This window comes from Rhinoderma darwinii, chromosome 4 (assembly GCF_050947455.1).
Source record: "Rhinoderma darwinii isolate aRhiDar2 chromosome 4, aRhiDar2.hap1, whole genome shotgun sequence".
NCBI classification, from domain to species: domain Eukaryota; kingdom Metazoa; phylum Chordata; class Amphibia; order Anura; family Rhinodermatidae; genus Rhinoderma; species Rhinoderma darwinii.
This window is the reverse complement of record NC_134690.1, coordinates 151,130,835-151,158,180: the sequence shown is the minus strand read 5'-3', so window position 1 is coordinate 151,158,180 and position 27,346 is coordinate 151,130,835. Positions and strand designations below refer to the sequence as shown.

The following is a 27,346-nucleotide window of genomic DNA, read 5'->3' as shown; positions in this document are numbered from 1 at the left end:
TACCCTAAGGCTTAGATACAGGGCCCATGTGTGATACTGTCTGTGGGACCCTGTATCTAAGCCTACCACAAGGTAGGCTTAGATACAGGGTCCAGCAGACAGTAATCTTATACAGTATAAGATTACTGTGTGCTGGGGCCCTGTATCTAAACCTACAGTGTGGTAGGCTTAGATACAGGGCCCAGCAGACAGGATCACGCATGGGCCATGTATCTAAGCCTACCATGTGATTGGCTTAGATACAGGGCCCAGCAGACAGCATCACACAATCTGTGATCCTGTCTCATGGGCCCCCTAAGCCTGCTACATCGTAGGCTTAGGGGTTGTGCAGTCCCTAAACATTGATGGCCTATCCTCAGGATAGGCCATCAATAGCTGATGTGTCGCCCGGGACCCGCAAATCAGCTGTTTTGAAGGGGCCGCAGCACTCGTACGAGAGCTGCTTCCCCTTCATTTCACTACTCGCCCACACTGTGAATCGCCGAAACCGATTCACAGTGTGACCGGAATGAAGTGACAGGAATGAAGGGGAGCAGCTCTCGTACGAGTGCTGCGGCCCCTTCAAAACAGCTGATTGGCGGGTCCCAGGAGTCGGACCCCGCCAGTCAGGGCTATCTTACCTTCCTCTTCGGCCGCGGCGGGAGTTCTGTCGTCTCGATGCTGTGCGCGGCGCATAGCGCTGTGACGTCATGTGCTGCGCACAGCGCCTGACGTCAGGACCTCCGCTGCGATCCGGAACCAGGAAGGTAAGTAAAGTATGTTACTATAGTAACAGGGGCCCGCGGCCCGAGTTACTATAGTAACTTTTTATTGATGTGGTGCGGGGGGCCGTGGGCCCCCCTGGCTTCGGGGCCCGGTCGCAATTGCGACCGCTGCGACCCCTATAGCTACGCCAGTGGTCCACGGGCCTCTGTCTCAGTCCTCAGCATCGCGCAGCTGAGAACTGAGTCGGCCAGCAGAGGAACGGGCCCCCTTCCCACGCGGGGCCCTTGTGCAGCTGCACCGGCTGCACATGCGGTATGTCCGCCCCTGCGTTTCACCATTTAAAAAATATAACATCCTCCCTGCAAAATTAAAATTCTCATTATACCCATAGATGAATACCTAGGATTTGTAATATTGTGTAGTATCTGAACAATCTTTTAGGCCTATGCAAACATGACATGTGCCCAAAATTCATCCAAGTAAAATAAGGTCTCAAAATCCTTGTGGTGTTCCGATACTTTCTGGCCGTGCCATATGTCCAGCAACAGCAGATTAGGGACAATTTGGGGGTATTTCTAAACTCAGAATAAATAGGCCAATAAATGTTGAGGTGCTTTTCTTCACTTGCATTCTCTGTGTCTATAAAATCTGTCCTATAAATGAAGCATTTGTGAGAAAATTTAAAATGTTCTTTTTCACACCAGATTTCTATAAGATTCTGCAAAAAAAACTGTACCGTCAAAAAAGTGATCACACCCCACAATAAATTCTTTGAGTGTGTAGTTTGAAATGTGGTCATTTCTGGGGGTTTTCCATCATTCTGGGGACTCAGAGCCTCTTCAAAGATCAAATGGGGCTGTTGAACCAATCATTCAAAACTTGGGCCTTGAAAATCTAAGGCTGCTCCTTCACTTCCAGGCACTGCCATGTGTTCACACAACATATTTGGACCACTTTGGGGGTATCTCTTAACTCGGTACAAATAGGCCAATAAATGTTGAGGCGCTTTTCTTCACTTGCATGCTCTGAACAATCTGTCCTATAAATGAAGCATGTGTGAAGAAATTGTGAATGTTCTTTTTCACACCAGATTTCCACAAGATTCTGCAAATTCCTTGAGGGGTGTAGTTTCAAAAATGGGGTCCCTTTTGTGGGTTTCCACTGTTTTGGCACCACAAGACCACTTCAAACCTGACATGCTGCCTAAAATATATTCTAAACAAAAAGGAGGCCCCAAAATCCACTAGGTGCTCCTTTGCTTCTGAGGCCGGTGTATCAGTCCATTAGGACACTAGGGCCACATGTGGGATATTTCTAAAAACGGCAGAATCTGGGCAATAAATATTGAGTTGCATGTCTCGGGTAAAACCTTCTGTGTCACAGAATTTTTTTTATTACAAATGAATTTTGGCAGAAAATCACTTCTACTTTGCTTTAATTCCTGTGAAACGCCAAAAGGGTTAAAATACTTTCTGAATGCTGTTTTGAAAATGGGGTAATTTATGTGGACTTTCTAATATGTAAGGCCCTCAAAGCCACTTCAGAACTGAACTGGTCCCTGAAAAAATAGCCTTTTGAAATTTACTTGAAAATGTGAGAAATTGCTGCGAAATTTCTAAGCCCTGCAAGCGTCCTAGAAAAATAAAAGTACGTTAAAAAAATTATGCAAAAGTAGACATATGGGATATTGAAATAGTAACTCTTTTGTGTGGTATTACTATCGGTTTTACAAGCAGATACATTTAAACTTAGAAAATAAATTTTTTCACATTTTCTCCAAATTTTGGTGTTTCTCACAAATAAATATTGAATTTATCGACCAAATTTTTTCACTAACATAAAGTACAATATGTCACGAGAAAACAATCTCAGAATCACTTAGATAGGTAAAAGCATTCCCAAGTTATTACCACATGAAGTAACACATGTCAGATTTGAAAAACTCGGATTCATCCTCAAGGCCAAAACAGGCTGAGTCCTGAAGGGGTTAAGATCTCTGGTCGTAGCTAGTAAGAAACCATTCTTGTTTTTATTTGGAGGCTGAAGAACTGCCCTTCATTCTCAGACTGCTCAGGCCGCGTTCACATCTGCGTTGAGTTCCCGTTCTGACGTTCCGTCTGAGCTTTCCATCAGAACGGGACCCTGAACAGACACAAACGGAAACCAGAGGTTTCCGTTTCCATCATTATTGATTTCAATGGTGACGGATCCGATGCCCATGGTTTCCGTTTGTCTCTGTTGTGCCGTCGTTTTGCCGGAAGCAATTGCGTTGTCGACTACCCTATTGCTTTGCTATTTCTTCTGGCATAGCGACGGGTCCGGTGCACAACAGAGACAAACGAAAACCATGGGCACCGGATCCGTCCATGGTGATGGAAACGGAAACTTCTGGTTTCCGTTCATGTCAGTTTGTGTCTGTTCAGGGTCCCATTCTGACTGAAAGCTCCGACGGAACGTCAGAACGGGACGCCAACGCAGACGTGAACAAGGCCTCACACAGGTGATGAGCTTGCAATGGGTCAATGTGGGCAATCCTCTGTGAGCTAAACACAGACACAGTATAAATCCCTCTCTTGTCCTGGCTGATTTAGGGTAAATGAGTGGCCAGAATCAGCTTCACCGTGGAATACATATGATCATCGAGGGTTAGAGAAGCTGGAACATGGCGATTAGCTGGCTTTGTTTTAAAAACGGGGTTGTCCAAATACCTTTTAAGATTTATTTACATAACATAAAACATCCCTTTTAGGCCTCATGCACACTTCAGTTTTTTCCTTCAGGGTGCTATCCGTTTTTGTCACTGATAGCACCCTGAACCCATTCATTTCAATGGGGCCATGCACACTTCAGTTTTTTTGACGGTCCGTTGCTCCTTTCCGATCCAAAGTAGAGCATGTCCTACTTTGGTCCGGGATTCCGTGACCGTGAGGCCCATGCAAGTCAACGGGGCCGTCAAAAAAACTGAAGGCACACGGAAGGCATCCGTGTGCCGTCCGTGTGTGACGGAGCCGTTGCCTAGCAACCGCTGGGCGGGCAGAAAAACAAAATATTACACTAATCGGCAGCCACTTGTCTCTATCAATAACTGATAGAGAAAAGAGGCCGCTGATTAAAAATAAAATAAAAAGCATTTCATATGTACCCGGTCATTGTCTTGGTGACGAGTCCCTCTTCTTCCTCCAGTCCGACCTTCTTTTGTGACGCAGCAGCCTGTGATTGGCTGCAGCGGCCGCGGCAGCCTGTGATTGGCTGCAGCAGCCCCGACACGGCAGCCTGTGATTGGCTGCAGCGGCCGCGGCAGCCTGTGATTGGCTGAGGCGGCGACATGGATTAAACGTCATCGCTGGAGGCCGGACAGGAGGAATGTTAGTATGAACTTATTTTTATTTTTTAAAATTTATTACATTAAAATTTTATTTTCCGCGCGCCGAGCATGGTACTGTCACCCTGGACAGTACCATGCTCGGCGCACGGAAACGGAAACACGGAGTGCACACGGGAGTGCACACGGAAACCACATGGCCGCTAAAACGGGTTCACTGACCCGTCAAAAGCGGCCGTGAAAACGGTGACGTAAGCGTGGATGAGGCCTAAGGCTTTGGTCACAAGCAAAGTAATAGTTGCAGGTTTTCGGTGCAAAATTCTGTAACACAGTAACGGTACAATGCAGGTGAATAGTGTTTTCCAAAACCCCAAAACTTTAATGGAGTTTCTACATGCGGATCTGAATTCCAATCCATGGCAGAAATTCGAGCTTCAGCTGTGGATATCTGTTGCTGATTATCTTCAAATTCCAGGAAGAATTTGCCTAGTGCAAATCATGACCGTATGAAAACACCCTTACAAAATAAACATAATTGTAGTCTAAGACAAACAGTTTTACTGAAAAAAATCGACAAGATTCCCTAGTAGTGGTAAGTTGGTGAGTTCACTGGCCGATCAGGGTGAATAAAATGTGCTGTGCACTATATGGATGGCTACATTGGAAACTATGTATTCAAAATAACTACGCACATTGGTCTACACAGCGATTCTACATTCCCCATACTCTGAAAATGTAAGTCTTATTTACGTGCCTCTAGTGTTCTATCTCCCACATAATGTGATCGGCGCTGTAATGTAGATAACAACAGTGTTTTTTATTTTGAAAAACGATAATTTTTTAGCAAGTTATGAATAATTTTAGATTTATGCAAATTAGTTCTTAATGACCAACTGGGTGTTTTTTAACTTTTTACCAAGTGGGCGTTGTGAACAGAAGTTTATGACGCTGACCAATCAGGGGAGCCATGTCATCTGCCGGTGTTGGTCCACTGTGTTATATTAAGTCCAGTGTCAGCGCAGGGTCTAACAGGAAATTTTCGAGCACTTCATGCTTCCCTCTGCTGACAAGCTTTATGGAGATGCTGATTTCATTTTCCAGCAGGACTTGGCACCTGCCCACACTGCCAAAACTACCAATACCTGGTTTAATAACCACAATATCACTGTGCTTGATTGCCCAGCAAACACGCCTGACCTAAACCCCATAGAGAATCTATAGGATATTGTCAAGAGGAAGATGAGACACCAGACCCAACAATGCAGACGAGCTGAAGGCCGCTATCAAAGCAACCTGGGCTTCCATAACACCTCAGCAGTGCCACAGGCTGATCGCCTCCATGCCACGCCACATTGATCACACCTCAGTAGTGCCACAGGCTGATCGCCTCCATGCCACGCCACATTGATAACACCTCAGCAGTGCCACAGGCTGATCGCCTCAACGCCACGCCGCATTGATAACACCTCAGCAGTGCCACAGGCTGATTGCCTCCATGCCACGCCGCATTGATAACCCCTCAGCAGTGCCACAGGCTGATCGCCTCCATGCCACACTGAATTGATAACACCTCAGCAGTGCCACAGGCTGATCGCCTCCATGCCACGCCGCACTGATAACACCTCAGCAGTGCCACAGGCTGATTGCCACCATGCCACGCCGCATTGATAACCCCTCAGCAGTGCCACAGGCTGATCGCCTCCATGCCACGCCGCATTGATAACCCCTCAGCAGTGCCACAGGCTGATCGCCTCCGTGACACACCGCATTGATAACCCCTCAGCAGTGCCACAGGCTGATCACCTTCATGCCACGCCGCATTGATAACCCCTCAGCAGTGCCACAGGCTGATCGCCTCCATGACACGCCGCATTGATAACACCTCAGCAGTGCCACAGGCTGATTGCCTCCATGCCACGCCGCATTGGTAACCCCTCAGCAGTGCCACAGGCTGATCGCCTCCATGCCACGCCGCATGGATAACCCCTCAGCAGTGCCACAGGCTGATTGCCTCCATGACACGCCGCATTGATAACCCCTCAGCAGTGCCACAGGCTGATCGCCTCCATGCCTCGCCGCATTGATAACACCTCAGCAGTGACACAGGCTGATCGCCTCCATGACACGCCGCATTGATAACCCCTCAGCAGTGCCACAGGCTGATCGCCTCCATGACACGCCGCATTGATAACGCCTCAGCAGTGCCACAGGCTGATTGCCCCCATGCCACGCCACATTGATAACACCTCAGCAGTGCCACAGGCTGATCGCCTCCATGCCACGCTGCATTGATAACACCTCAGCAGTGTCACAGGCTGATAGCCTCCATGCCACGCCGCATTGATAACACCTCCGCAGTGCCACAGGCTGATCGCCTCCATGCCACGTCACATTGATAACACCTCAGCAGTGCCACAGGCTGATCGTCTCCATGCCACGCCGCATTGATAACCCCTCAGCATTGCCACAGGCTGATCGCCTCCATGACACGCCGCATTGATAACATCTCAGCAGTGCCACAGGCTGATAGCCTCCATGCCACTTTGCATTGATAACACCTCAGCAGTGCCACAGGCTGATCGCCTCCATGCCACGCTGCATTGATAACACCTCAGCAGTGCCACAGGCTGATTGCCCCCATGCCACGCCACATTGATAACACCTCAGCAGTGCCACAGGCTGATCGCCTCCATGCCACGCCGCATTGATAACACCTCCGCAGTGCCACAGGCTGATCGCCTCCATGCCACGCCACATCGATAACACCTCAGCAGTGTCACAGGCTGATCGCCTCCATGACACGCCGCATTGATAACCCCTCAGCAGTGCCACAGGCTGATCGCCTCCATGACACGCCGCATTGATAACGCCTCAGCAGTGCCACAGGCTGATTGCCCCCATGCCACGCCACATTGATAACACCTCAGCAGTGCCACAGGCTGATCGCCTCCATGCCACGCCGCATTGATAACACCTCCGCAGTGCCACAGGCTGATCGCCTCCATGCCACGTCACATTGATAACACCTCAGCAGTGCCACAGGCTGATCGCCTCCATGCCACGCCGCATTGATAACCCCTCAGCATTGCCACAGGCTGATCGCCTCCATGACACGCCGCATTGATAACATCTCAGCAGTGCCACAGGCTGATCGCCTACATGCCACTTTGCATTGATAACACCTCAGCAGTGCCACAGGCTGATCGCCTCCATGCCACGCTGCATTGATAACACCTCAGCAGTGCCACCGGCTGATTGCCCCCATGCCACGCCACATTGATAACACCTCAGCAGTGCCACAGGCTGATCGCCTCCATGCCACGCTGCATTGATAACACCACAGCAGTGCCACAGGCTGATCGCCTCCATGCCACGCCGCATTGATAACACCTCCGCAGTGCCACAGGCTGATCGCCTCCATGCCACGCCACATCGATAACACCTCAGCAGTGCCACAGGCTGATCGCCTCCATGCCACGCCGCATTGATGCAGTCATTCATGCAAAAGGAGCCCCGACCAAGTATTGAGGGCATATACTGTACATACTTTTCAGTAGGCCAACATTTCGGTATTAAAAGAAATTTTTTAAATTTGGCTTATATCATATTCTAATTTTCACACTTTTTTGGGGTTTTCAGTAACTGTTAGCCATAATCATCAACATTAGAAGAAAAAAATGCTGGAAATAGATCACTCTGTGTAATGAATCTATATAATATATGAGCTTCGCTTTTTGAATTGAATTACTGATAAATTAACTTTTTTATGATATTCTCATTCACTGAGAAGGACCTGTATGTTTCAGATGGGGATACCCTTTACCCCCTTGCAGCCATACCCATTTTTCGGTTATCATTTTCCCTTTTTCTTCCCCGCCTTACAAAAGCCATAACTTTTTTTATTTTTCCATCTACATGGCTGTATGAAGGCTTGCTTTTTTCGGGCTGAGTTGGAGTTTTTAATGGCACAATTTAATGTACTGGGAAACTGAAACGAAATTCCTTGTGGGGTAGAATGGGAAAAAAAACAGGAATTCCTCCAAAGTTTTTTTAAAAGTGTCATTTTAACTTTATTCTGCGGCTCAATACGATTACAGCGATACAAAATTGATATATATATATTTTTATGATGTTCTACTTTTACAAAGGAAAAACAATTTGCTCATATTCTAAGAGGGATAACTTTTTTATTTGTCCCATCAATGAAGAGGTGTAAGGCCTTGTCTGTTGCTGGGTGAGCTGTAATTTATTGGTACCATTTTGATCAGTTTTTATTTCATTTTTTTTTTGGGAGAAAGGTGACCAAAAGACAGCAATTCTGGCGCCTTTTTTTTGTTTTGTTTTTTTACGGCGTTCACTTTGCTGGTTTCACATTCCTTTTTTGCATTTTTCACCAGATCTTAGGAGCCTCCAACGCAGACGTGAACATAGCCTTATTCTATAGCTATAGTCACATAGTGACATTTTTAAAGCCACAACTAGGATTGAGTTGAACAAAAAAAGAGGAGAAATAGAATCTTTCCACTCCTGGTGGTGGCTTTAAAAAAAATTAATAAAAAAAAAAAACTGAACCAAAACTTAACTATGTGAATGAAGTCTAATAGGTTTTAGACATGACGGTCATATTAGAGCCCTTGTAAATCGGCACCTAATATTCACTACGCGAAAGTGACTAAAACTTCTCTCCAGAGTTCATAGAACTTGTATTCTACCAACGTCATGCACGCCACACCCATATGAGTTACGTCACTCAAACTATCCGTCCGCAAGGAAGGCGTAGCTTTTCCTATCTAATTCAGCAGGAGCCGGGGAGAGAAACCCCGTGCATTTCAGAGACCTATAATCTGCTCACCATTTGCTGCAATATCTTTCCGCCATAAGGAAAGAGTGTTGTGAAAAAAATAGTTCCATTTCCCCTGAAGAAATATGTTCTACAGGACAAAACATAAAGGGAAGAAGTTTTTCATACCATTTATCGGGAAAATAGTATAATCGAGTCAGCGTATAAAGTAAAAATACGCTAGAGACTTTTAATCACAGGCTCGGTATTCATACGCCGCTCAAAAATGTAGTCCCGGATATATAAATAAAGGGCACCCCCCTCACTCAATCCTTTTCAGTTGAGCTTTCAGTCGAGGTGTGGACAATGTCTGGCGGCTCTGCGGATTATTCAAGGTAATGTATATAGTACGCTCTTATCACTACTGCCATGCTCCCTGAACGTAGCTCCTCACTCTGGTTACTAGTGCTACTGTACCAGCTCTATGCGGGTGGCAGCTATGAGCCTTTTCTCCGGCACTGACTGGGTGTGTAGGCCGAGGGTAGGGGGTCAGCCCTGTACGCATGCTAGTTGCACTATCCCAATATATTTATCTACTACATTTTAGAAAACTTCTTACAGGTATTGCAGGCTGAACGTTGTGTAGGGCGCTGGTACCAGAGTGATGTTTGCCGTTTAGGACACGTCAGTATTTGAGATTCGGCTTTGGTTACTGCCCGAGCTGAATACCGAAAAGAGTCCTGGGGGAGGCGATGTGGGCTGAAACTGGCAGCGTAGGAGGGAGCGCGATTTCTTTTGGCACATGGCCGCAAGGCGGGGGCGCCTGTCCTACCACGTGGTGGGGCACCTGTAAGCTGTAAAGTGCTGGCTCTTGTTACGTAACTGACACTATATCTGAGGTGTCAGTGTGGACATGCCCGCCCCCCACGTTTAGGGTTTTGTGTACCCCCATTTACTAGACGTGTATAATCCAGCATTGGGTGAGGGACAAGCAGAGCTGCAGGCTATTCCGGTGTGGCTGCAGTATCCGTGCAAACAAGTGAGATGATGGTAACCATCTTTCGGGACTGACCTGAAATGGAGAGAACATAAACTTGCTGATCACTTGTATATACACAGACTCCACTGCTGCCCCATGTGCCATAGGGATGCTTTGTTTTCAAGTTGGGGTATTAATGGGTTACTATTAAACTGGTAACATGTTGATGATGGCCTACTGTATGTGTAGATTGCCTTGGTCTGAAGAGGCTGTCACCACTTTAGAAGTGCTCCATCTCCTACCAAGTCTGAAAGGTGCTGTAATGTAGATAAGGTTGATTATTAAATGTCTATTTTTGAAATTTTTTCGTTTTATGCTAATTTTGTTCTAAATGCCTAAGTGTTTTTTACTTGCGACCGAGTGGGCATTGTAAGGAGATCTGACGCTCATGCGCTTCTCCATTCATATCCAGCTGTGCTCACAGCAGTGTGATCACGCTGTGCTGTCCCTTACTCCCACAGTAACTTTACTGGAGAGCCGGGGCCTCCTGGCTGGTGCCAGATATAACAGCACATATTGAAATAAGCTTCTGGCTGCATACTATGCAATGACATCCAGTGCCTGTGGGGAGCTGATCGTTTCAGGGTCTGGTTGTCGGACCCACACCGATCGCTACTTTTCTGTTGTGGGTAAATCCTGCAACAAACGTCAGATGTTGCAAACTTTGTGGCAGAAAAGCTGCAATTCTGGTGCAAGCATCACAACTTTAAAAAAATATATATACTTGCCCTGAACACTGCTTTTTTGCATGCGTCAGGGATGATATTTAACGAGGCTCTGTCACCAGATTATCAAATCCCTATCTCCTATTGCATGTGATCGGCGCTGCAATGTAGATAACAGTAACGTTTTGTTTTTTTAAAACATTTTTGGCTTATGAGCAATTTTATATTTATGCAAATGAGCCTTTCTAATGGACAACTGGGTGTGTTTTGTGTTAGCAACTGGGCGTGTTTACTTTCACTGCACAATCACACTGTGCTGTGGATCATGCTGGGCTGGAACAATGAGAAGTGCAGGACACTGGTCAGCGTCATACACTCCTGTACAACGCCCAGTTGGTAAAAAGTAAAAACACGCCCAGTTGTCCATTGAGAAACTCATTATCATAAATCTAAACAAGCTCATAAATCGTTTTTCAAAATAAAAACCACTGCTGTTATCTACATTACAGCGCCAATCAGATTATGTAGGAGATAGTCAAGTTATAATCTGGTGCCAGAGCCTCTTTAACCCCCTGAACAGTCAAGGGGCGTGTTGCTGTGGCTGTCCAATCAGATATGGACAGTGCCACAGCATGAGTGTACAATTGCAGTCTTTTCATCCGAACAGGCAAGGCGGTACGGATAGAGCTGTGGAGAGCATGCATGCTCTCCTCCACATCTTAGTAGCACTGACATGCCCCCTTGCCTGTTTGGATAGAGACTGCAATTGCACACATGCTGTGGCACGGTCAAGATCTAATTGGACAGTGTCACAGCCGTAGTAACACGCCCCGTTGACTGTTCAGGGGGTTATTTAAATATCGGGTGCCAAATATAACGGCACTATCTAAATACACCTACATTAACTTTACTGAAGTGTCTACTCACACAAGACATCACCTCCAGCCAGGATGTGATGTCTATTCACAATCCCGACACTTCGGTAAAGTTTGTGTGGGACTTAGACATCGCGTTCTGGCTGGAGGTGATGTCTAGTCACTCAAGACACTTCGGTGACGTTAATGTGGGTGTATGTGACAGCACAGCGTGATCTTGCTAGATCGTGCTGAGTATGAATGAAGAGAAGTGCGTTATGTCACTCTGATTGGTCAGCGTCATACACTTCTCTTTACAACACCCACTGGGTCAAAAGCAAAAAAAAATAGCCAGCTGGGCATTAAGAAAGTAAGTGATTATTTTATCTACATTACATCGCCGATCACCTTATGTAGGAGATGGGGCACTTAAAGAGGCTCTGTCACCAGATTATAAGTACACACCAATGGCAATTCTGAAGTTAGGTACACTTTAAGTAATATAAAATATATAGGTGTGTATATAAAGGAGGTAAAACATGTCATACACAAAACCAAACAGAAGCCTTCCAGTCTAGACTTGTCATTAAAGAGGCTCTGTCACCAGATTTTGCCACCCCTATCTCCTATTGCAGCAGATAGGCGCTGCAATGTAGATTACAGTAACGTTTTTATTTTTAAAAAACGAGCATTTTTGGCCAAGTTATGACCATTTTCGTATTTATGCAAATGAGGCTTGCAAAAGTACAACTGGGCGTGTTGAAAAGTAAAAGTACAACTGGGCGTGTATTATGTGCGTACATCGGGGCGTGTTTACTACTTTTACTAGCTGGGCGTTGTGTATAGAAGTGTCATCCACTTCTCTTCACAACGCCCAGCTTCTGGCAGTGCAGACACAGCCGTGATCTCGCTGTGACGTCACTCACAGGTCCTGCATCGTGTCGGCACCAGAGGCTACAGATGATTCTGCAGCAGCATTGGCGTTTGCAGGTAAGTCGATGTAGCTACTTACCTGCAAATGCTGATGCTGCTGCAGAATCAACTGTAGCCTCTGGTGCCGACACGATGCAGGACCTGTGAGTGACGTCACAGATCTGCACTGCCAGAAGCTGGGTGTTCTGAAGAGAAGTGGATGATACTTCTCATCAGAACGGCCAGCTAGTAAAAGTAGTAAACACGCCCCGATGTACGCACATAATACACGCCCAGTTGTACTTTTACTTTTCAACACGCCCAGTTGTACTTTTGCAAGCCTCATTTGCATAAATACGAAAATGGTCATAACTTGGCCAAAAATGCTCGTTTTTTAAAAATAAAAACGTTACTGTAATCTACATTGCAGCGCCTATCTGCTGCAATAGCAGGGGCTGCAAAATCTGGTGACAGAGCCTCTTTAAACTTGTATTACCATGTCTATGTAACTGACATTTGTTATGCTTCCCGATCACATTTTAAGCATTCTGGTTGAGGACTGGATGGCTTCTATTTTGTGTATGACCGGTTTCTACTTAAAAGAATTTTCGACATTCTGACTACCTATCCACCAGCTAGGTCATCACTACATGATCCGGACCCTGCACAGATCAGCTGATGTGGCGGACTCCGGGCAATGGCTTGAAATGGTATGCAGTAGTTGGAAGCAGATGGCTCCCACCAGTGCATAGCGGCAGAACTGCAGCACTACTCCTATTCTCTGCAGCTTGGCTGCTATTCTTTGACTGGAGCCATTTGCTTCTGGCAATGTCATCCAATGCCTGGAGGCAGTAGCTGGTTGGTGCGGGTCCAACACCCAGACCCCACACCGATCATATATTGATTACCTATCAGGTGGATAGGTCATCCGTTAGAGTGGAAAACTCATTTAGGTGGAGCTTGACATGAGAATTTGAGCTTTTTTATTTTTAATGAGTTCCAAAATGCAACGAGTGACTGAGTCACATCCACTTCCATGCAGGTTGAGTAGGGCCGAGTGTCAAGGCACTGTAGTGGCAGGCATTGTGTATAAGGCTTCGTTCACATCTGCGTTGGTGTCCCGTTCTGACGTTCAGTCTGAGTTTTCTGTCATAGGTACCCTGAACAGAAACCAGAGGTTTCCGTTTCAATCACCGTTTTATTTCAATGGTGATGGATCGGGTGCTCATGGTTTCCGTTTGATGTGAAGGAAACCTAACTTTTATGTGGATAGATATTGGGATTTGATCGGTTGAGATTGTCTAGATCAAAGTCTAACCCATGCATCTTTATTTTTTATTTAGAGACCATGGAGGCCCAGAAGGAATGGACCCTGATGGTGTTATTGAGGTTGGTATAAGGTTTATGCTTGGTCTCATTTAGGATTAGTGTTCATTAATGAATGATAAATGAGTCTTATTTTCCTACAGAGCAACTGGAATGAAATCGTTGACAATTTTGATGACATGAACCTAAAAGAGTCTCTTCTAAGAGGAATCTATGCTTATGGTTTTGAAAAACCTTCTGCCATTCAGCAAAGAGCCATCATTCCCTGCATTAAAGGTTTGTATGACTAGTAAATATGTGGAAAATTAGATTCTCCCAAATGTCCTGTGATCCTAGACAAGTGAAATGATGGTAACCATCTTTCGGGACTGACCTGAAATGGAGAGAACTTTCTTTCTGATCACTTGTTAAAATTGTCTTAGGCTACACACTCGGGTAACATGTGGGAACATTAAATGTCTCCCTACTCTTTTTAGGGTATGATGTGATTGCTCAAGCTCAGTCAGGTACTGGCAAGACAGCCACATTTGCCATTTCCATCCTGCAGCAGCTGGAGATTGAGCTCAAGGAGACCCAAGCTCTAGTATTGGCTCCCACAAGAGAACTGGCTCAACAGGTATTGACAGGGTAGCTTGCAATTTGTGTGCTGCACAAGTTTCAGATTCCACAACTGTGAGTGCCTCCCTGTCATAAATGCCTCACCACTTAATCCAATGGCTTGAGTTTTTAATTAGACTAGTATACTTCTAATAATATGGCTTAACATCCTACTGTAAATGCCCTACTAGACTTGCTATGCAGTTGTGTAATATGGAAACGGCAGTGTGCAAAATTTTAAGATGGTACTTTTCAATTCATGGTGCTTTATTTTCTGCATGTCACTTGTAAAATTCTTTGTTTGCTCTAACTGTTCAGAGGCTTATACTTAACTCTACTGGTCTTGTGTGTATATAAAGTTCCCAGAACTATGTGGGACATCCAGTAGTGGGAAACAAAAAAATAACTGCTGAATCTAATGTTTCCTTTATTAAAATACTTACTGATCTCTTTAAAATGCTTGTATAGACAGTGTAAATTAACTGTGACCACTATCTATCATAGTGCTCAAAGGGTGCCATAGGCAGGTGGGGGTCATTTCACACATGCTGGCAAGATACAGATGTGTTAAAATTACTTTCTCAGGCAGTATAGTGTATGTTGGGTTTTTACTGGACCCACCCAAAGATAAGTTTTACCTGATAGCCATAACATGGCCAAAGTTGGAGTTCTCTTGTACAGTTGGGGTATGTTCACACACTAAGCTAAAAAATGGCTGTGAAATAGCTGTTTTCAAGAGAAAACTGCCTCTAAATATATATATATATATATAATTTTTTTTATGGTTTTTTGGAGCTTTGTCTACTGACCCAATGAACGGCTCAAGAAGTAAAATGTGCTTTTTATGTTTTTTTTTTTACACTGCCATTTCAAACAGCCATATAAAAAAAAAAAGCGCCCACTCGGATCGACTCATCACACCACTTGCAAACATGTTTCCAACAATTGGTGGCAGTTCTGGGTTTTGAGTATACGTTGGTTAAAAATGTCATGCAGTACTTGGATGCACTGTGAATTGGGTTTTTGAGCATCTCATCCACTAATGGACAGCATTACTGCAGCTGCAAAATCTCACCTGGACATTGTTTGAGTGGACGACTTCTTGTGACACTCTTGACTGCTTCATGTTAATCCTAATCTTGCATGTCAAGATTAGAAGTACACTTGCTAATATAAACCAACATTCTAAACTGTTCCCTAGTACACTCCAAATGTCTGCAGTGGTGGGCGAGCTGACTGGAGCAGGGCAGTCAAGGAAGGACAGGTTAGACTGACTGTCCATGGAGCTCTGGCTGAAGACTGCAGGGAATTCCCAAACCTTTGGTAGCTATTCTCTTCAGATTGCTCATTCTGCAGACTCTTGAGTGTACTGGGGAAACCACTTTGTAGTCCTTTGACTTATTATTCACCCTGGTTCACATGGTCACTTTAGAAAATTGTATAGTCTTGTTAAACTAGGTATGGGCAGAAGGGGCAATGTAAATCTTAAGCATGGGTAATTAGTGTAGCCTTCACTTTCAACTTTTTTTTTTTTTTTCTGCCTGCAGTAACACTTAACTAATTGTAAATGCGTTCATGTAACAATTTCAGGAGAATGGAAATCTAGTGACATCCTTCAGTTTTGTTATATTGCCATATAACCAACTTTGCTGGTAGATTTTATTTACTTATTTATAAGCTTCCTGGTTTTTCTCTCAGATACAAAAGGTCATCTTGGCCCTGGGTGACTACATGGGTGCAACATGTCACGCTTGTATTGGAGGAACAAACGTTCGCAATGAAATGCAGAAACTACAGGCAGAAGCGCCACATATGGTTGTAGGAACTCCTGGTCGTGTGTTTGATATGTTGAATAGACGCTACCTATGTAAGTAGTTTTTGACTTCTAATAATCGTGCTGTTCCAGTTTGAAGTAATCATTACAAAGAAACATTGAGTATTCTTTACTTCCAGCTCCAAAATGGATTAAAATGTTTGTTTTGGATGAAGCTGATGAAATGTTGAGCCGTGGTTTTAAGGATCAAATATATGAGATCTTTCAAAAATTGAGCACAAACATTCAGGTAACCCCCCTGTCTGTGGTGAATTATGACTTTGCTTGGCTACACTCTTGGTGGGGATAGTTCATTTGCACTCAGCTTCTGTATACAGTTCTCAGTTCACCATCAAAGCCCTGCTGTATACTGCAAGTTGTACACTGCTTCCTACATGTCGGCATGTTCTTATGTTACATCTTTATTTTTTAAGGTTGTCCTACTTTCTGCCACCATGCCCACTGATGTGTTGGAAGTGACCAAAAAGTTCATGAGGGATCCAATACGAATTCTTGTGAAAAAGGAGGAATTGACTTTGGAGGGTATTAAGCAGTTCTATATTAATGTTGAACGAGAGGTAAGCTCTCAAGCTGTAGTATGTTGATCAATGTGTAGAAAGCCTCAATTGGACTTAATTTTATTTTTACTTTTTTCAGGAGTGGAAGCTGGATACCCTGTGTGATCTGTATGAGACCTTGACCATTACACAAGCTGTAATTTTTCTAAATACCAGAAGAAAGGTGGACTGGCTTACTGAAAAGATGCATTCAAGAGACTTTACAGTGTCTGCTTTGGTAAGTAGTAAAAATGCACTAGCAGGATAAGTTACAGCATAGCAGTGCGGTGCTTTTGTTGTCGTTCCCCCTGCTGAAATGAACGTGTTTCCTACTATCCCTGACTGAACACTGTGGCAGGCAGGGACGCTTGGTCTCATACAGCTTTAGTGTAGTGTTTGATATTCTTATGCACCAACTTTTCCTTTTATAGCATGGTGACATGGACCAGAAGGAACGAGATGTCATTATGAGAGAGTTCAGGTCCGGATCTAGTCGTGTGCTGATAACTACAGATTTGCTGGTAAGTAGTGACACTTGTACCCAAAGACTTTCTTATTTCTGTGACGGTAACTTGTACCCATCAGTGAAGTTCTTTGGTAAAGCAAGAGCCACTTTCCACAGTGGACTACACTGTTGTAGTTCACCACTATATTGTGGCTGACAAATCACACCTGCAGCAATTATATTCACTATTTAGAGGGTTTAATTAAAGTAACATTCTGTGCTATGCAGTCAACTTTTAATGTCGTTTTATAGGCACGCGGTATAGATGTGCAGCAAGTTTCCCTGGTTATTAACTATGACCTACCAACCAACCGTGAAAACTACATTCACAGGTCTGTATAAGAAATGGATGTGTGTATTGAGCTTTGCTATAGTTGTGGTATGTCTGCTTGCTATACAGCAATTGCATCGAATGCTCATTGCCGTTATTGTAGCTGTGAAGTACAGCAAGGTTCTCTGCCAAAGCATTAAATACCTTCTGTGGGAATGTTAATAATCCTGAAGCAAGCTTTATTTGTGCAGGATAAGTTACAGTATAGCTGTTAAGTGCTATTCTGTCGTTCCCCCTGCAAACAATAAATTGCTTCCTACTATCCCTGTTTGTTTTGATACTCACAGCAGACAGGGACGCTTGGTCTCAAACAGTTTTGTCTTAAAAATAAAATTTCCCTAAATCCTCAGGCAAAATTTTTATGGAGCTTTTATATTCAATTAGTTGAGGAGCAGACTACAGTTGCTCCAGGACATTGCTGAGAATGGCCTGTGGAAGTGGTGTGTTTTCTCGAACTGAGAAATTGCACATCTGGTCGTGATCTGAGGATGGCCAGTGGAGCATGGACTATTGCTTGTAAAGGTAATGCACTTTATGTATGTTCTGTTGTGTAATAGCAACAGTTGGAAGTTATCTAGTTCTAGGTATTAATGCCTTGGCCTTTGCTGTTTATATGCCTGTTCTAGACACAACCATTAAGCTCACAAATAAAACCATTGACCATATTAAATGGCTGTAATAGTAGATTACCTTAAATTGAATGGCTAGTTTTTACAATTTTGATCCTATAAAAACAAAACTCTACCATAAAGATTGAATACACTGCATATATTGTGTCCTGAATCTAGTGGTTGTCATGAAATTCACTGAGTCTGGCTGAATGCTGGGGCTAGTGTACAGGCATGCACTTCCCCCTGCGGTAGGGCTAATGTAATAAAATGAACAGACCGGTTGGGCTCCCATAAAATCCATATGACCTAATTGGGCAACTCAGACCAATATTCTGCTTAAAGGGTTAGGTCTGCAGCTGTCACTATGGAGCTTACTGCATACTTTGAATGTATAAACTGTACAGTAAGCTTTCACTAGTGGTGGCTGCAGGCAACCAGAATCTTAACATGTACTTCGCAGTTTTGGAGCTTTGTATCAGAAAAGAGCTCTGACCATTTTAAGAAATTGACACACAATTTTACACCCAATTAGATGGGGGTTGAATGTGGGCATTCAATTAAGCTCCGTATTAAATTGTTAACAAAATGTACTGTAATCTAGGAACTACTAGACGCGTGCACCAGGTATTTATACCTCCTACTCTAGACCACATGGCATAAAATTTATATAAACTCTTCCATTATCCAGAATGGCCACCAGTGCTATAGTCCTATAGCACTAACTGTTCTGGATATAGGAGCCATGGAGACTAGCAGGACTTGTCGAAGGCCTTAGTCACACGAACATGTGCATTTTGCGCGCGCTGCACTTCCGTGTCATCAGTGTTGGCTGCATGATACACATGCTTGTGACACGTGGTTTTGAAGTTTCGAAAAAGAAATGAAGTCTTTTTTTTTTTTATCTACTGTTGCGTGATGCGTGAAAATTGGCCAATTATAGGACATGTCGTGAGTTTTACACAGCACACTGTCTGAACGTCCCCATTCACTAACATAGGTCCGTGTGACGCATGTGATTTTCACGCGCGTATCATGGACGTAAATAACGCTCGTGTGAATAAGGCCTTAAACAGCAAAATTATGAGCAGCCTTCTGACTAGTCAGTTCCTAAATCACTTGTATGACAGATTTTTGCTTTTAGCAACACTATTATTGTGCACTATAGTTGTTCACTGAAAGTGGAGGTTTGCTGTTTTGAGCCCCAATACAGCTGACAGAACTATATACAAGGTGAGGCAGTGTAGTAGTTTTATTTTAATTCCCCAGTGCCTGGCAGCATTCAGTGAGCAGTTGACTCTTCAGAATAGCAGTATCCATTGTGACTTGTACAATTCAGTGTCCCCCACCACTCTGCAGGCTCTCTAATTGTCAGTCATCCCCTTCCCAGGTACAGAAATATTTAGCTTCTCTGATACACCATTGAAATCCTGCTCCCTTCTCTCTCATCACATAGAAGCCGCATGAATGAGCTAGTATGGCAATGGGGTAAGGTATTAGACTTATTAGCTGCATTGTCTGGCTCTCTGCAGCTGCCACCTCCCCTCTCCATAGAAATCTATGAGCAGCGGCTATAATCTGATCTGTCTTAATCACTGCCTCTGTAAACCGATTTTTGCCAGTGAATTATGATTGCTCCATGCAGGGGAAGAGGAGTCTAAAGCTTTTACATGGCCCAACTTGGGCCACGTAAATGAGCACTGATCAACAAGACAGCTTGATTGGTGCTCCTTTTACAAGGGGCTAGTTTGGGGACGAGTACTTGTTACTCAAATTGCTTATACCCATACCAATTTGGCAGCACATCTCCCTGTTTACACGGAGATTGGCTGCCAACAATAATATTCCGTTTTTAAGTCAGTTGAACGAGTTTGCTCGTTCATTGGCTGATCGCTGCCCTGTTTGCACAGGGAAGTTCAGTTCAGGACAAAGCGTTCTGTGTCCTTTTACCCAATAATTGGACAGTACAAAAAAAAGGGCCTTAAAGGGGTTTTCCCACTTTCGGAAAACTGACTACACCCAGAACCAATCCAGCACTCTTGCTGCCTCCAGGTGCCAGATGATGTTGCCAGAAGCAGATGACTGGTTACAGAACAGCGGCCAAGCTGCAGTTCTGCCAAATGGCTGCTATGTAGTGGTTGGAGCTCTTGGCTTCCAGCTCCAACTACTGCATACTGTTCCAAAAATCTGGTGCACGGAGGCAGCTGGAGTTGTGAATCGGTGCAGGGTCTGGATGTCTGACACCAATCATATACTGATGACCCATCTGGTGGATAGGTCATCAGTTTTCAGGAAGTGGACAACCCCTTTAAGGCTGGGTTTTTATACTGTTCATAGCCTCCGTTTCCTGATGGTTTCCGGGAAGAATAGCTGGATAAACGGACCCTATGCATAAATTGTGTCTGACTGATCCAGCACCAACATGTGTGGGGAGCAGCATTTTTCTGTAATGCTTATTACAACACTTATTGCTTGTATAACTTATGGGGTGCATCTTATATATTGAAATTAGACAAATTTTTTTTTTAACTATGCCAGCTCTTGTCTAAAGGGTAGAGTTATACTTTGTATTTAACTTAATTATATACTTTGTGTCGATTACATGATGTAAATGGTCTCTGCTTCCAGTCATTCAATAGACCTCTTTATTCTTGGGAATAAAAATGAAAGTTGCTATAACCATTCCTGGACTTGAGTCCAGCAGATATATTGTTATAACTTAACTTTTTCTACCCCATGGTCCCTCTTTTTCTTTGACCTAATTTGGGGCTGTATGACTAGTGTTGCTGTGCCCACAATAGTTTTGCTATATTGGTAAGAACTGCATTTCTGATTTTCTACCTCACAGCTTTGTAACCTTTGTACATGCATGTTCAGTTTTTTGTTTTTTTTTAGTGAAACTGATTAACAATTCTGTGGCCTGCAGCTCCATATATTCCTTAGTAGTTAAAAATCTATTGGTAGAGCTCCAGTCAAAGTCTGTGTAGCCTTATTCTAAAATATGAACTGCATGAGCAAGGCATGTTGGCTGTAAGGTATTCAGCCTTGCTAGTCTGTGTATGAAAGTCTCTACTAAGCCCACAGATGTATGTAGATGCATTCTTGTCATCCCATGTTCCATATTAATGTAACTGCAAGCTAAGCATAATTGGCAGAGGGAGCTTTTGTGATCTACTTCCAGGGGATACAAATGTGTCCAGTCAACTGCCTGAACAGGACAGACTTTACACCTCTGGAAGGAAACTTGGGTACCCATTGAATGACTTCATGTAGGGATTTTAAAACTGAATTTTTCATAAAATTAAGCGGTTATCCTTAAAGTGATATTGCAGACAATAGCCATATTACCACTTCGTGTTGAAACATCATTCGGCCATTTAACAAGCTAATGCTTAGCTGTGCTACACTAGAAACCATGTGAACATGGCCTAATCCTTCTGTAATGCATTTAAATTTAGTTTAACTTTTGTGTTCCCAGGATTGGCCGTGGAGGTCGCTTTGGAAGGAAAGGTGTGGCCATAAACTTTGTGACAGAGGAGGATAAGCGAATTCTTCGCGATATTGAGACTTTCTACAATACTACAGTGGAGGAGATGCCAATGAATGTTGCTGATCTGATTTGATTCCTGGGATGAGATTTTTGAATGTCTGACTCGCTGCTGCTGAATTGGCGAATCACGACACGCATTGTGCTTTTTGGAAAATATATTGAATCTTGTCTCAACGCTCATGACTGATCAGAATTACAGGTTTTTTTTTGATAAGCAAAGTGACATTAGTCTCCCTCGAAGGAAAGCTGTGGGCTGTTCTCCAGAATTTAGACTGTTGGGATGGGTTGTAAAGCAATGGCGTCTTTACATTTTTGTGTTAGACATTTATTTAGTACTAGAGAAGTGGTTGTGTTGGATGTTCTGTATCACCTAATAATTTACTTACGGACTAAAAAATATAAGTGCTGTGTAAAATCAGCCAATTATGTTAAATTAGCATATACACCTTTATTGTACATTGCAGATGTAGCATTTTACTAAATTGAACAATGATAGGCTTTTTAATGTATATTCAATAAAGTGCACTTGTGCTAGACCCTAAACCCCAACAATCTGTTCGGCTTAATGGTAAAGTTGCCAGATTGCACATTAATTCAAATGTTTAATAAATAATATAATTTACTCTGTATTTGCTTTACGTTTTTTTTTTTTTAAACTCGTTTTATTAAAAGTAACTGTCAGAGTCAATCCATCACATACAGCAGGGGAACATTATACATTCAATAGTACATATGTCATAAGACTCAATATATACAAAGGGATTACTCGCAGGTATCAGTCATAATAACCCGTGGTTCGCAGACCACACACACATAATACAGGATTCCCAATGCATTCCACCCCGACTTTTATTACATTACATCATGACAGTAGGAATTTTCTCACTTTTCAATATTCTATCACCCCGCCTCAATCCTCTTGTACATCATACCCTGGAGCACCTGGACATGTCCTCCTCCCTAGTCTTTTATCCTCTCCCACCTCCAGCTTGTGCCAGAGCAACTGTTAGCCCTTGGACTGTACAATGAGTGAGACTCGATGAGCACCACCCATCCCAGATCAGATCAAATTTAGCTGGCTTTCCCCGGTGTTTATACACTATTTTCTCAAATGGAAGCATGTCATTGACCATTTTGCGCCATTGCGCTACTGTCGGGGTCCTATCCGCCATCCATCTCATGGCCACCGCCTTTCTTGCCATAAACAGTGTTTCTCTGAGAAAGATCCTCTCATATACTGACCATTGCTCCTCATTTAGCAGTCCCAATAAACACACCTCCGGCCTGCAAGTTATCGTCCTCCCCATCACTGCCGTTAATAATGCAACCACCTCCTCCCAGAAACGAAGAATCCGGTGACAACCCCACATTAGGTGTATGAAGTCTGCCCTCATCTCTCCACACCTGACATTGTGAGGACTCCAATCTTCCCATACGATGTAACTTTACGGGTGTTAAATAACATTGGTGGATGATAAACAGTTGCACCAGTTTATTATTTGCAGCTGGTGAAACCAGCAGATGGGAGCCCTGCGCCTCCCTCCATTCCTCTGCTGTGAGTTGTGGGATTAATGCACGCCACCTATCCTCCACCCCCAGGGGTTCCATTTGCATTTTCGCCTCCATTAGATAAGAATAAATTTGGGAGATAGCACCTCTTGTAAACGGCGTGCACAGCCTCACCACCAAGTCACAGCTAGAGTGTGTCACAGAGTTCAATGGGAATTGTGCTACTAGAGCATGATGAAGCTGTATGCAATATAATTCATCCCCTGGCGGTATATTGAATGCTGCCCGAATCTCGCTCACCGTCATCACCGACCCTTCTTCCGTTAGCAGTTGTGATACAGTCACTACCTCTCTAGATGACCAGTAACGTTTCCCCACCAACCCATGCAAATGAGAAAAGCTCGGGTTATCCCACAACTGACTCTCCGCCACCACCCCCACACATCCCAGTACATCTTTAGCCTGTTGCCAGACTCGTCTCGCCAGCTTATGTAAGGGTAACAGGGAGCGGTGTCTAAAATCATACGGCTCCAGTATCGGCCACAGATTTTTTAAGCCCAACACTCGGGCCAGATGATTCTCAGCATTAGTCTTTAGGGGGGGGGAGACCCAAGAGATCAAGTACCTTAGCTGCCCCGCCAAATAATATAGAAAAACATCCGGTAACGCAGCCCCATCTTTAGGTCTTTGTAGAATCGACAGCTTGAGTTTAGATCTCCCCCCCCCCCCACCCCACACAAACGGCGCAAACAACGAGTTTATTATTTTAAAGAACCTTTTAGGCACCAACACATCCATGTGCTCCAGCACATACAAGAACTTTGGCATTACTATCATTTTTAATAGATTGACACGTCCTGCTACTGACAAAGGCAGGCCCTTCCACACCTGTATTTTGTCCCTTAGATACGTGACCAAGGGCGCTACATTTAACCCATACGATCTAGTGCTATCTCTAGCGATATTAATCCCCAGGTACTTGAACTCTGATCTTACCGGCAGTCCGCTAAACTGGGTGCCCCATCCACAATTATCCTGTCTCAACGGCATCAAATACGATTTAGACCAATTAATTAGTAACCCTGAGTATCTTCCAAAATCGTTAAGGGAAATAGCTCTGGGTAGGGTGGCATTGGGGTTCGCCATAAACAACGCCATGTCGTCCGCATATAATCCTATCCGGTCCTCTCTGTCTCCTATTCTAATTCCCATATATGCAGGATCCTTCCTAATTTTAAGAGCCAGTGGTTCAATGGCTAAAGCGAAGAGAAGTGGCAAAAGAGGGCACCCCTGCCTCGTGCCCCTATGGAGGCCAAAGGAAGGGGACAGGGCCCCATTCACCAACACCTGCGCTCGTGGAGACTTATATAACAAGGAAACCCAATTAATAAATCTCTCCCCAAACCCAAATCTTCGCAGTACTGCTAGCAGATAAGGCCATTCTACCGAGTCAAATGCTTTTGCCGCGTCCAAAGATGCCACTGCCCAGTCCTGCTGCTCCTCCCAGCCGATCTGTGTCACCACCTGCACCCGCCTAATATTTTCTGAGGTGGACTTGCCAGGTATAAAGCCACACTGGTCTGAATGGATAATCTCTCTTATCACTCTGCAGAGTCTACTAGCTAACATCTTAAATAACTCATTTGTACATTCAGGAATAAACCTGCAGTTGTTAGCTGAAATACAGACAACAAAGGTTTGATGTGAAACCAAGTAAAACTTGGTGTATTGACCTTAAAATATCATAAGTATACCTATAAACCAAGGTCAATTAACACTCAGATAATTGATAGAAAAATTACAAAACTTTATTAGGACATAAATACACATATAATGAATAATAAAAATAGAACCATGCTATGCAGAGAGTGTCCTGCAGTTGGAAGCAATATAGGAAGACTAGGATCCAAAAAATGTCGTGCGGTGCAGAAATCCGGCGTTTTATAATATATATTAATAACAAGAGTCAAGTGACACATGTATTATCGCCCAGTGTTGCCTGCATGTACCATTGTGGAGTCTAAACATGGGCCAGATGTAAGGTCAAGAGAAGACTTACCCAGTTGCAGGAGCAATCACTCATGGGTAAGTCTTCTCTTGACCTTACATCTGGCCCATGTTTAGACTCCACAATGGTACATGCAGGCAACACTGGGCGATAATACATGTGTCACTTGACTCTTGTTATTAATATATATTATAAAACGCCGGATTTCTGCACCGCACGACATTTTTTGGATCCTAGTCTTCCTATATTGCTTCCAACTGCAGGACACTCTCTGCATAGCATGGTTCTATTTTTATTATTCATTATATGTGTATTTATGTCCTAATAAAGTTTTGTAATTTTTCTATCAATTATCTGAGTGTTAATTGACCTTGGTTTATAGCTAACATCTTAGTCAAGATTTTGTAATCCACTGTCAGCAGCGATATCGGTCTATATGAACCACATTCTTCTGGCTTCAACACAATTATGGTGGCTTCACACATGGATTCCGGAAGAGCGGAATTCCGATAGCTGTGTTCAAACAGGGCCAGCAATTGGGGGGCCAGCAGCTCTCCATATTGTAAATATACCTCCAGAGGAATACCATCCGGCCCTGAAACCTTCCCCTTAGCCAATGAAGCCATTCCCTCCAAAACCTCATCTAACGTAAATCGAGCCTCAAGCGATGCCACCCTCTCCGCTGTCAATGAAGGAAACAATATTCCATCCAAGTAGCTCTCCATCTCCTCCATCCTATAATCAACTTTTGATGCATACAGCTGATCATAAAACTGTGTAAATTGCTTGAGAATCTCTCCCGGGGAGGTGTAGATCTCATCTCCAGGCCCCGCAATGCCCATCACCGGGGGGGATCTAGAGCTGTTCCGTACCATTTGTGCCAGAATTTTACCCGATTGGCTGCCCAGTTCAAAATGAGATTGTTTGCTAAAGAATAAGCTACGCGATGTCTTATCCCTCAGGATCTGCAAATACTGTCTGCCCAACTCCAGCCATGTATTCCGGTTAGCTGGTGTGGGATCCTGAACAAATGCCCTTTCCGCTTGTGAACATTGATATGCTATGTCTTCCTCCTGCAAGGCGGATGCTCGTTTTACATAGGATATGGAGGATCGGAGACACCCCCTTAAATAGGCCTTGAGGGTATCCCACACCAGTGACCGATTTTCCATCTGGGCATGCGCTTCTATAAAAATTGACAACTGATCCGGTATGCGATCATTCTGTTGGATGAGCTGAAGCCAAAACGGATGTATTTTACCCATCCCCCTTCTGCCTACCTGTGGCCTTTTTAATGTCAATAATATTGGACTATGATCCGAGATCCCCCTCGGCAAATGATCCACTGATTCTATCTCCTGGAAAACCGCATGTGATCCAAATATGTAATCAATTCTGGACAGCGCGTTGTATTGCAAGGTGTGACATGTAAATTCTCTGATCCCTTCATGTGTCACCCTCCACAAGTCTATCCATCCCATTTCCTTTACCAACATGCTCAATTGAGTGGGACTACCCGGGTCTCTACTCCCATTCCCCGGCAGTCTATCCATACCTGGGTCCATTACCAAGTTGAGATCTCCCATCATGAACACTCGAGCCCCGGGGTGTGCTGCCACAAATCGGACGGCTTCCTGAATTACTGCCAATGAGGCTGGTGGAGGATTATACACCCCCATGATCACATATGGGCAATTATCTAGAACCGCGTGTAAAAAAATGTACCGCCCCTCCGGGTCTACACTGGATTGTAGCAATTTCCAACGAAGCTCTGTGTGTACTAAGATGGCCACCCCTCTGGAGTACGAAGTGTGCGAAGCGTGTCCCACCCACTGTACCCAGGGCTTATTCAGAATCGACACGGTGTCCGGTGTCATGTGTGTTTCTTGTAGACACGTTATATGTGGACGCTGTCCCCGCACAGTAGCAAATATCATATGCCTCTTTTCAGGAGACCCCATTCCCCGGACATTCCAGGACATTAACCGTAATCCTGCCATTTCATACTGTTAACACACATTGGATCACCACTGCCCTGAAGCCTTTCCCCCAGCCCCTGAGTAACAATTATCCCATTCCCGTATGCATTGCCCTCCATGACTCGTAGATATGCAATATCTAAGCCGCGTTCTGCTGTAATGTGAATTTACTCAATATCCTTCATAACAACTTCACAACCAAACATTGCTCAACAGGAGCTAACCTTTGTAGCCTATACTCTAGGGGTTAGTTTCTACGGCTAGCGTGCTTCTGCCGTAAATACAC

The 27,346-nt window shown here is 44.2% G+C and overlaps 1 protein-coding gene and 4 non-coding genes across 6 annotated transcripts; all 5 read left to right on the top strand.

The window, feature by feature from the left end:
* The first annotated feature begins 9,108 nt into the window (after positions 1-9,108).
* On the top strand, positions 9,109-22,191 carry EIF4A2 (eukaryotic translation initiation factor 4A2). Of its 2 annotated transcripts, XR_012883143.1 has the most exons (12): positions 9,109-9,202; positions 13,621-13,666; positions 13,747-13,879; positions 14,080-14,219; positions 15,899-16,067; positions 16,154-16,263; positions 16,448-16,591; positions 16,671-16,808; positions 17,002-17,091; positions 17,328-17,407; positions 17,791-17,928; positions 21,493-21,582. XR_012883143.1 is itself a non-coding variant. In XM_075861690.1 (11 exons), exons 1-11 carry the CDS (start codon positions 9,174-9,176, stop codon positions 21,635-21,637), a joined length of 1,224 nt encoding a protein of 407 aa, XP_075717805.1. In that variant the 5' UTR covers positions 9,109-9,173; the 3' UTR covers positions 21,638-22,191. The 2 variants fall into 2 exon arrangements, 1 of the variants encoding a protein (XP_075717805.1); XM_075861690.1 differs by lacking the exon at positions 17,791-17,928 and having other exon boundaries at positions 21,493-22,191.
* On the top strand, positions 9,845-9,914 carry LOC142646582 (small nucleolar RNA SNORD2). Its single transcript, XR_012847511.1, has one exon. It is a non-coding gene; the product is annotated as a small nucleolar RNA SNORD2 (small nucleolar RNA).
* Positions 13,942-14,009, top strand: LOC142646583 (small nucleolar RNA SNORD2). The gene has a single exon (XR_012847512.1). It is a non-coding gene; the product is annotated as a small nucleolar RNA SNORD2 (small nucleolar RNA).
* On the top strand, positions 16,828-16,952 carry LOC142646566 (small nucleolar RNA SNORA63). Its single transcript, XR_012847496.1, has one exon. It is a non-coding gene; the product is annotated as a small nucleolar RNA SNORA63 (small nucleolar RNA).
* On the top strand, positions 17,592-17,720 carry LOC142646564 (small nucleolar RNA SNORA63). The gene has a single exon (XR_012847494.1). It is a non-coding gene; the product is annotated as a small nucleolar RNA SNORA63 (small nucleolar RNA).
* Positions 22,192-27,346: the final 5,155 nt, after the last annotated feature.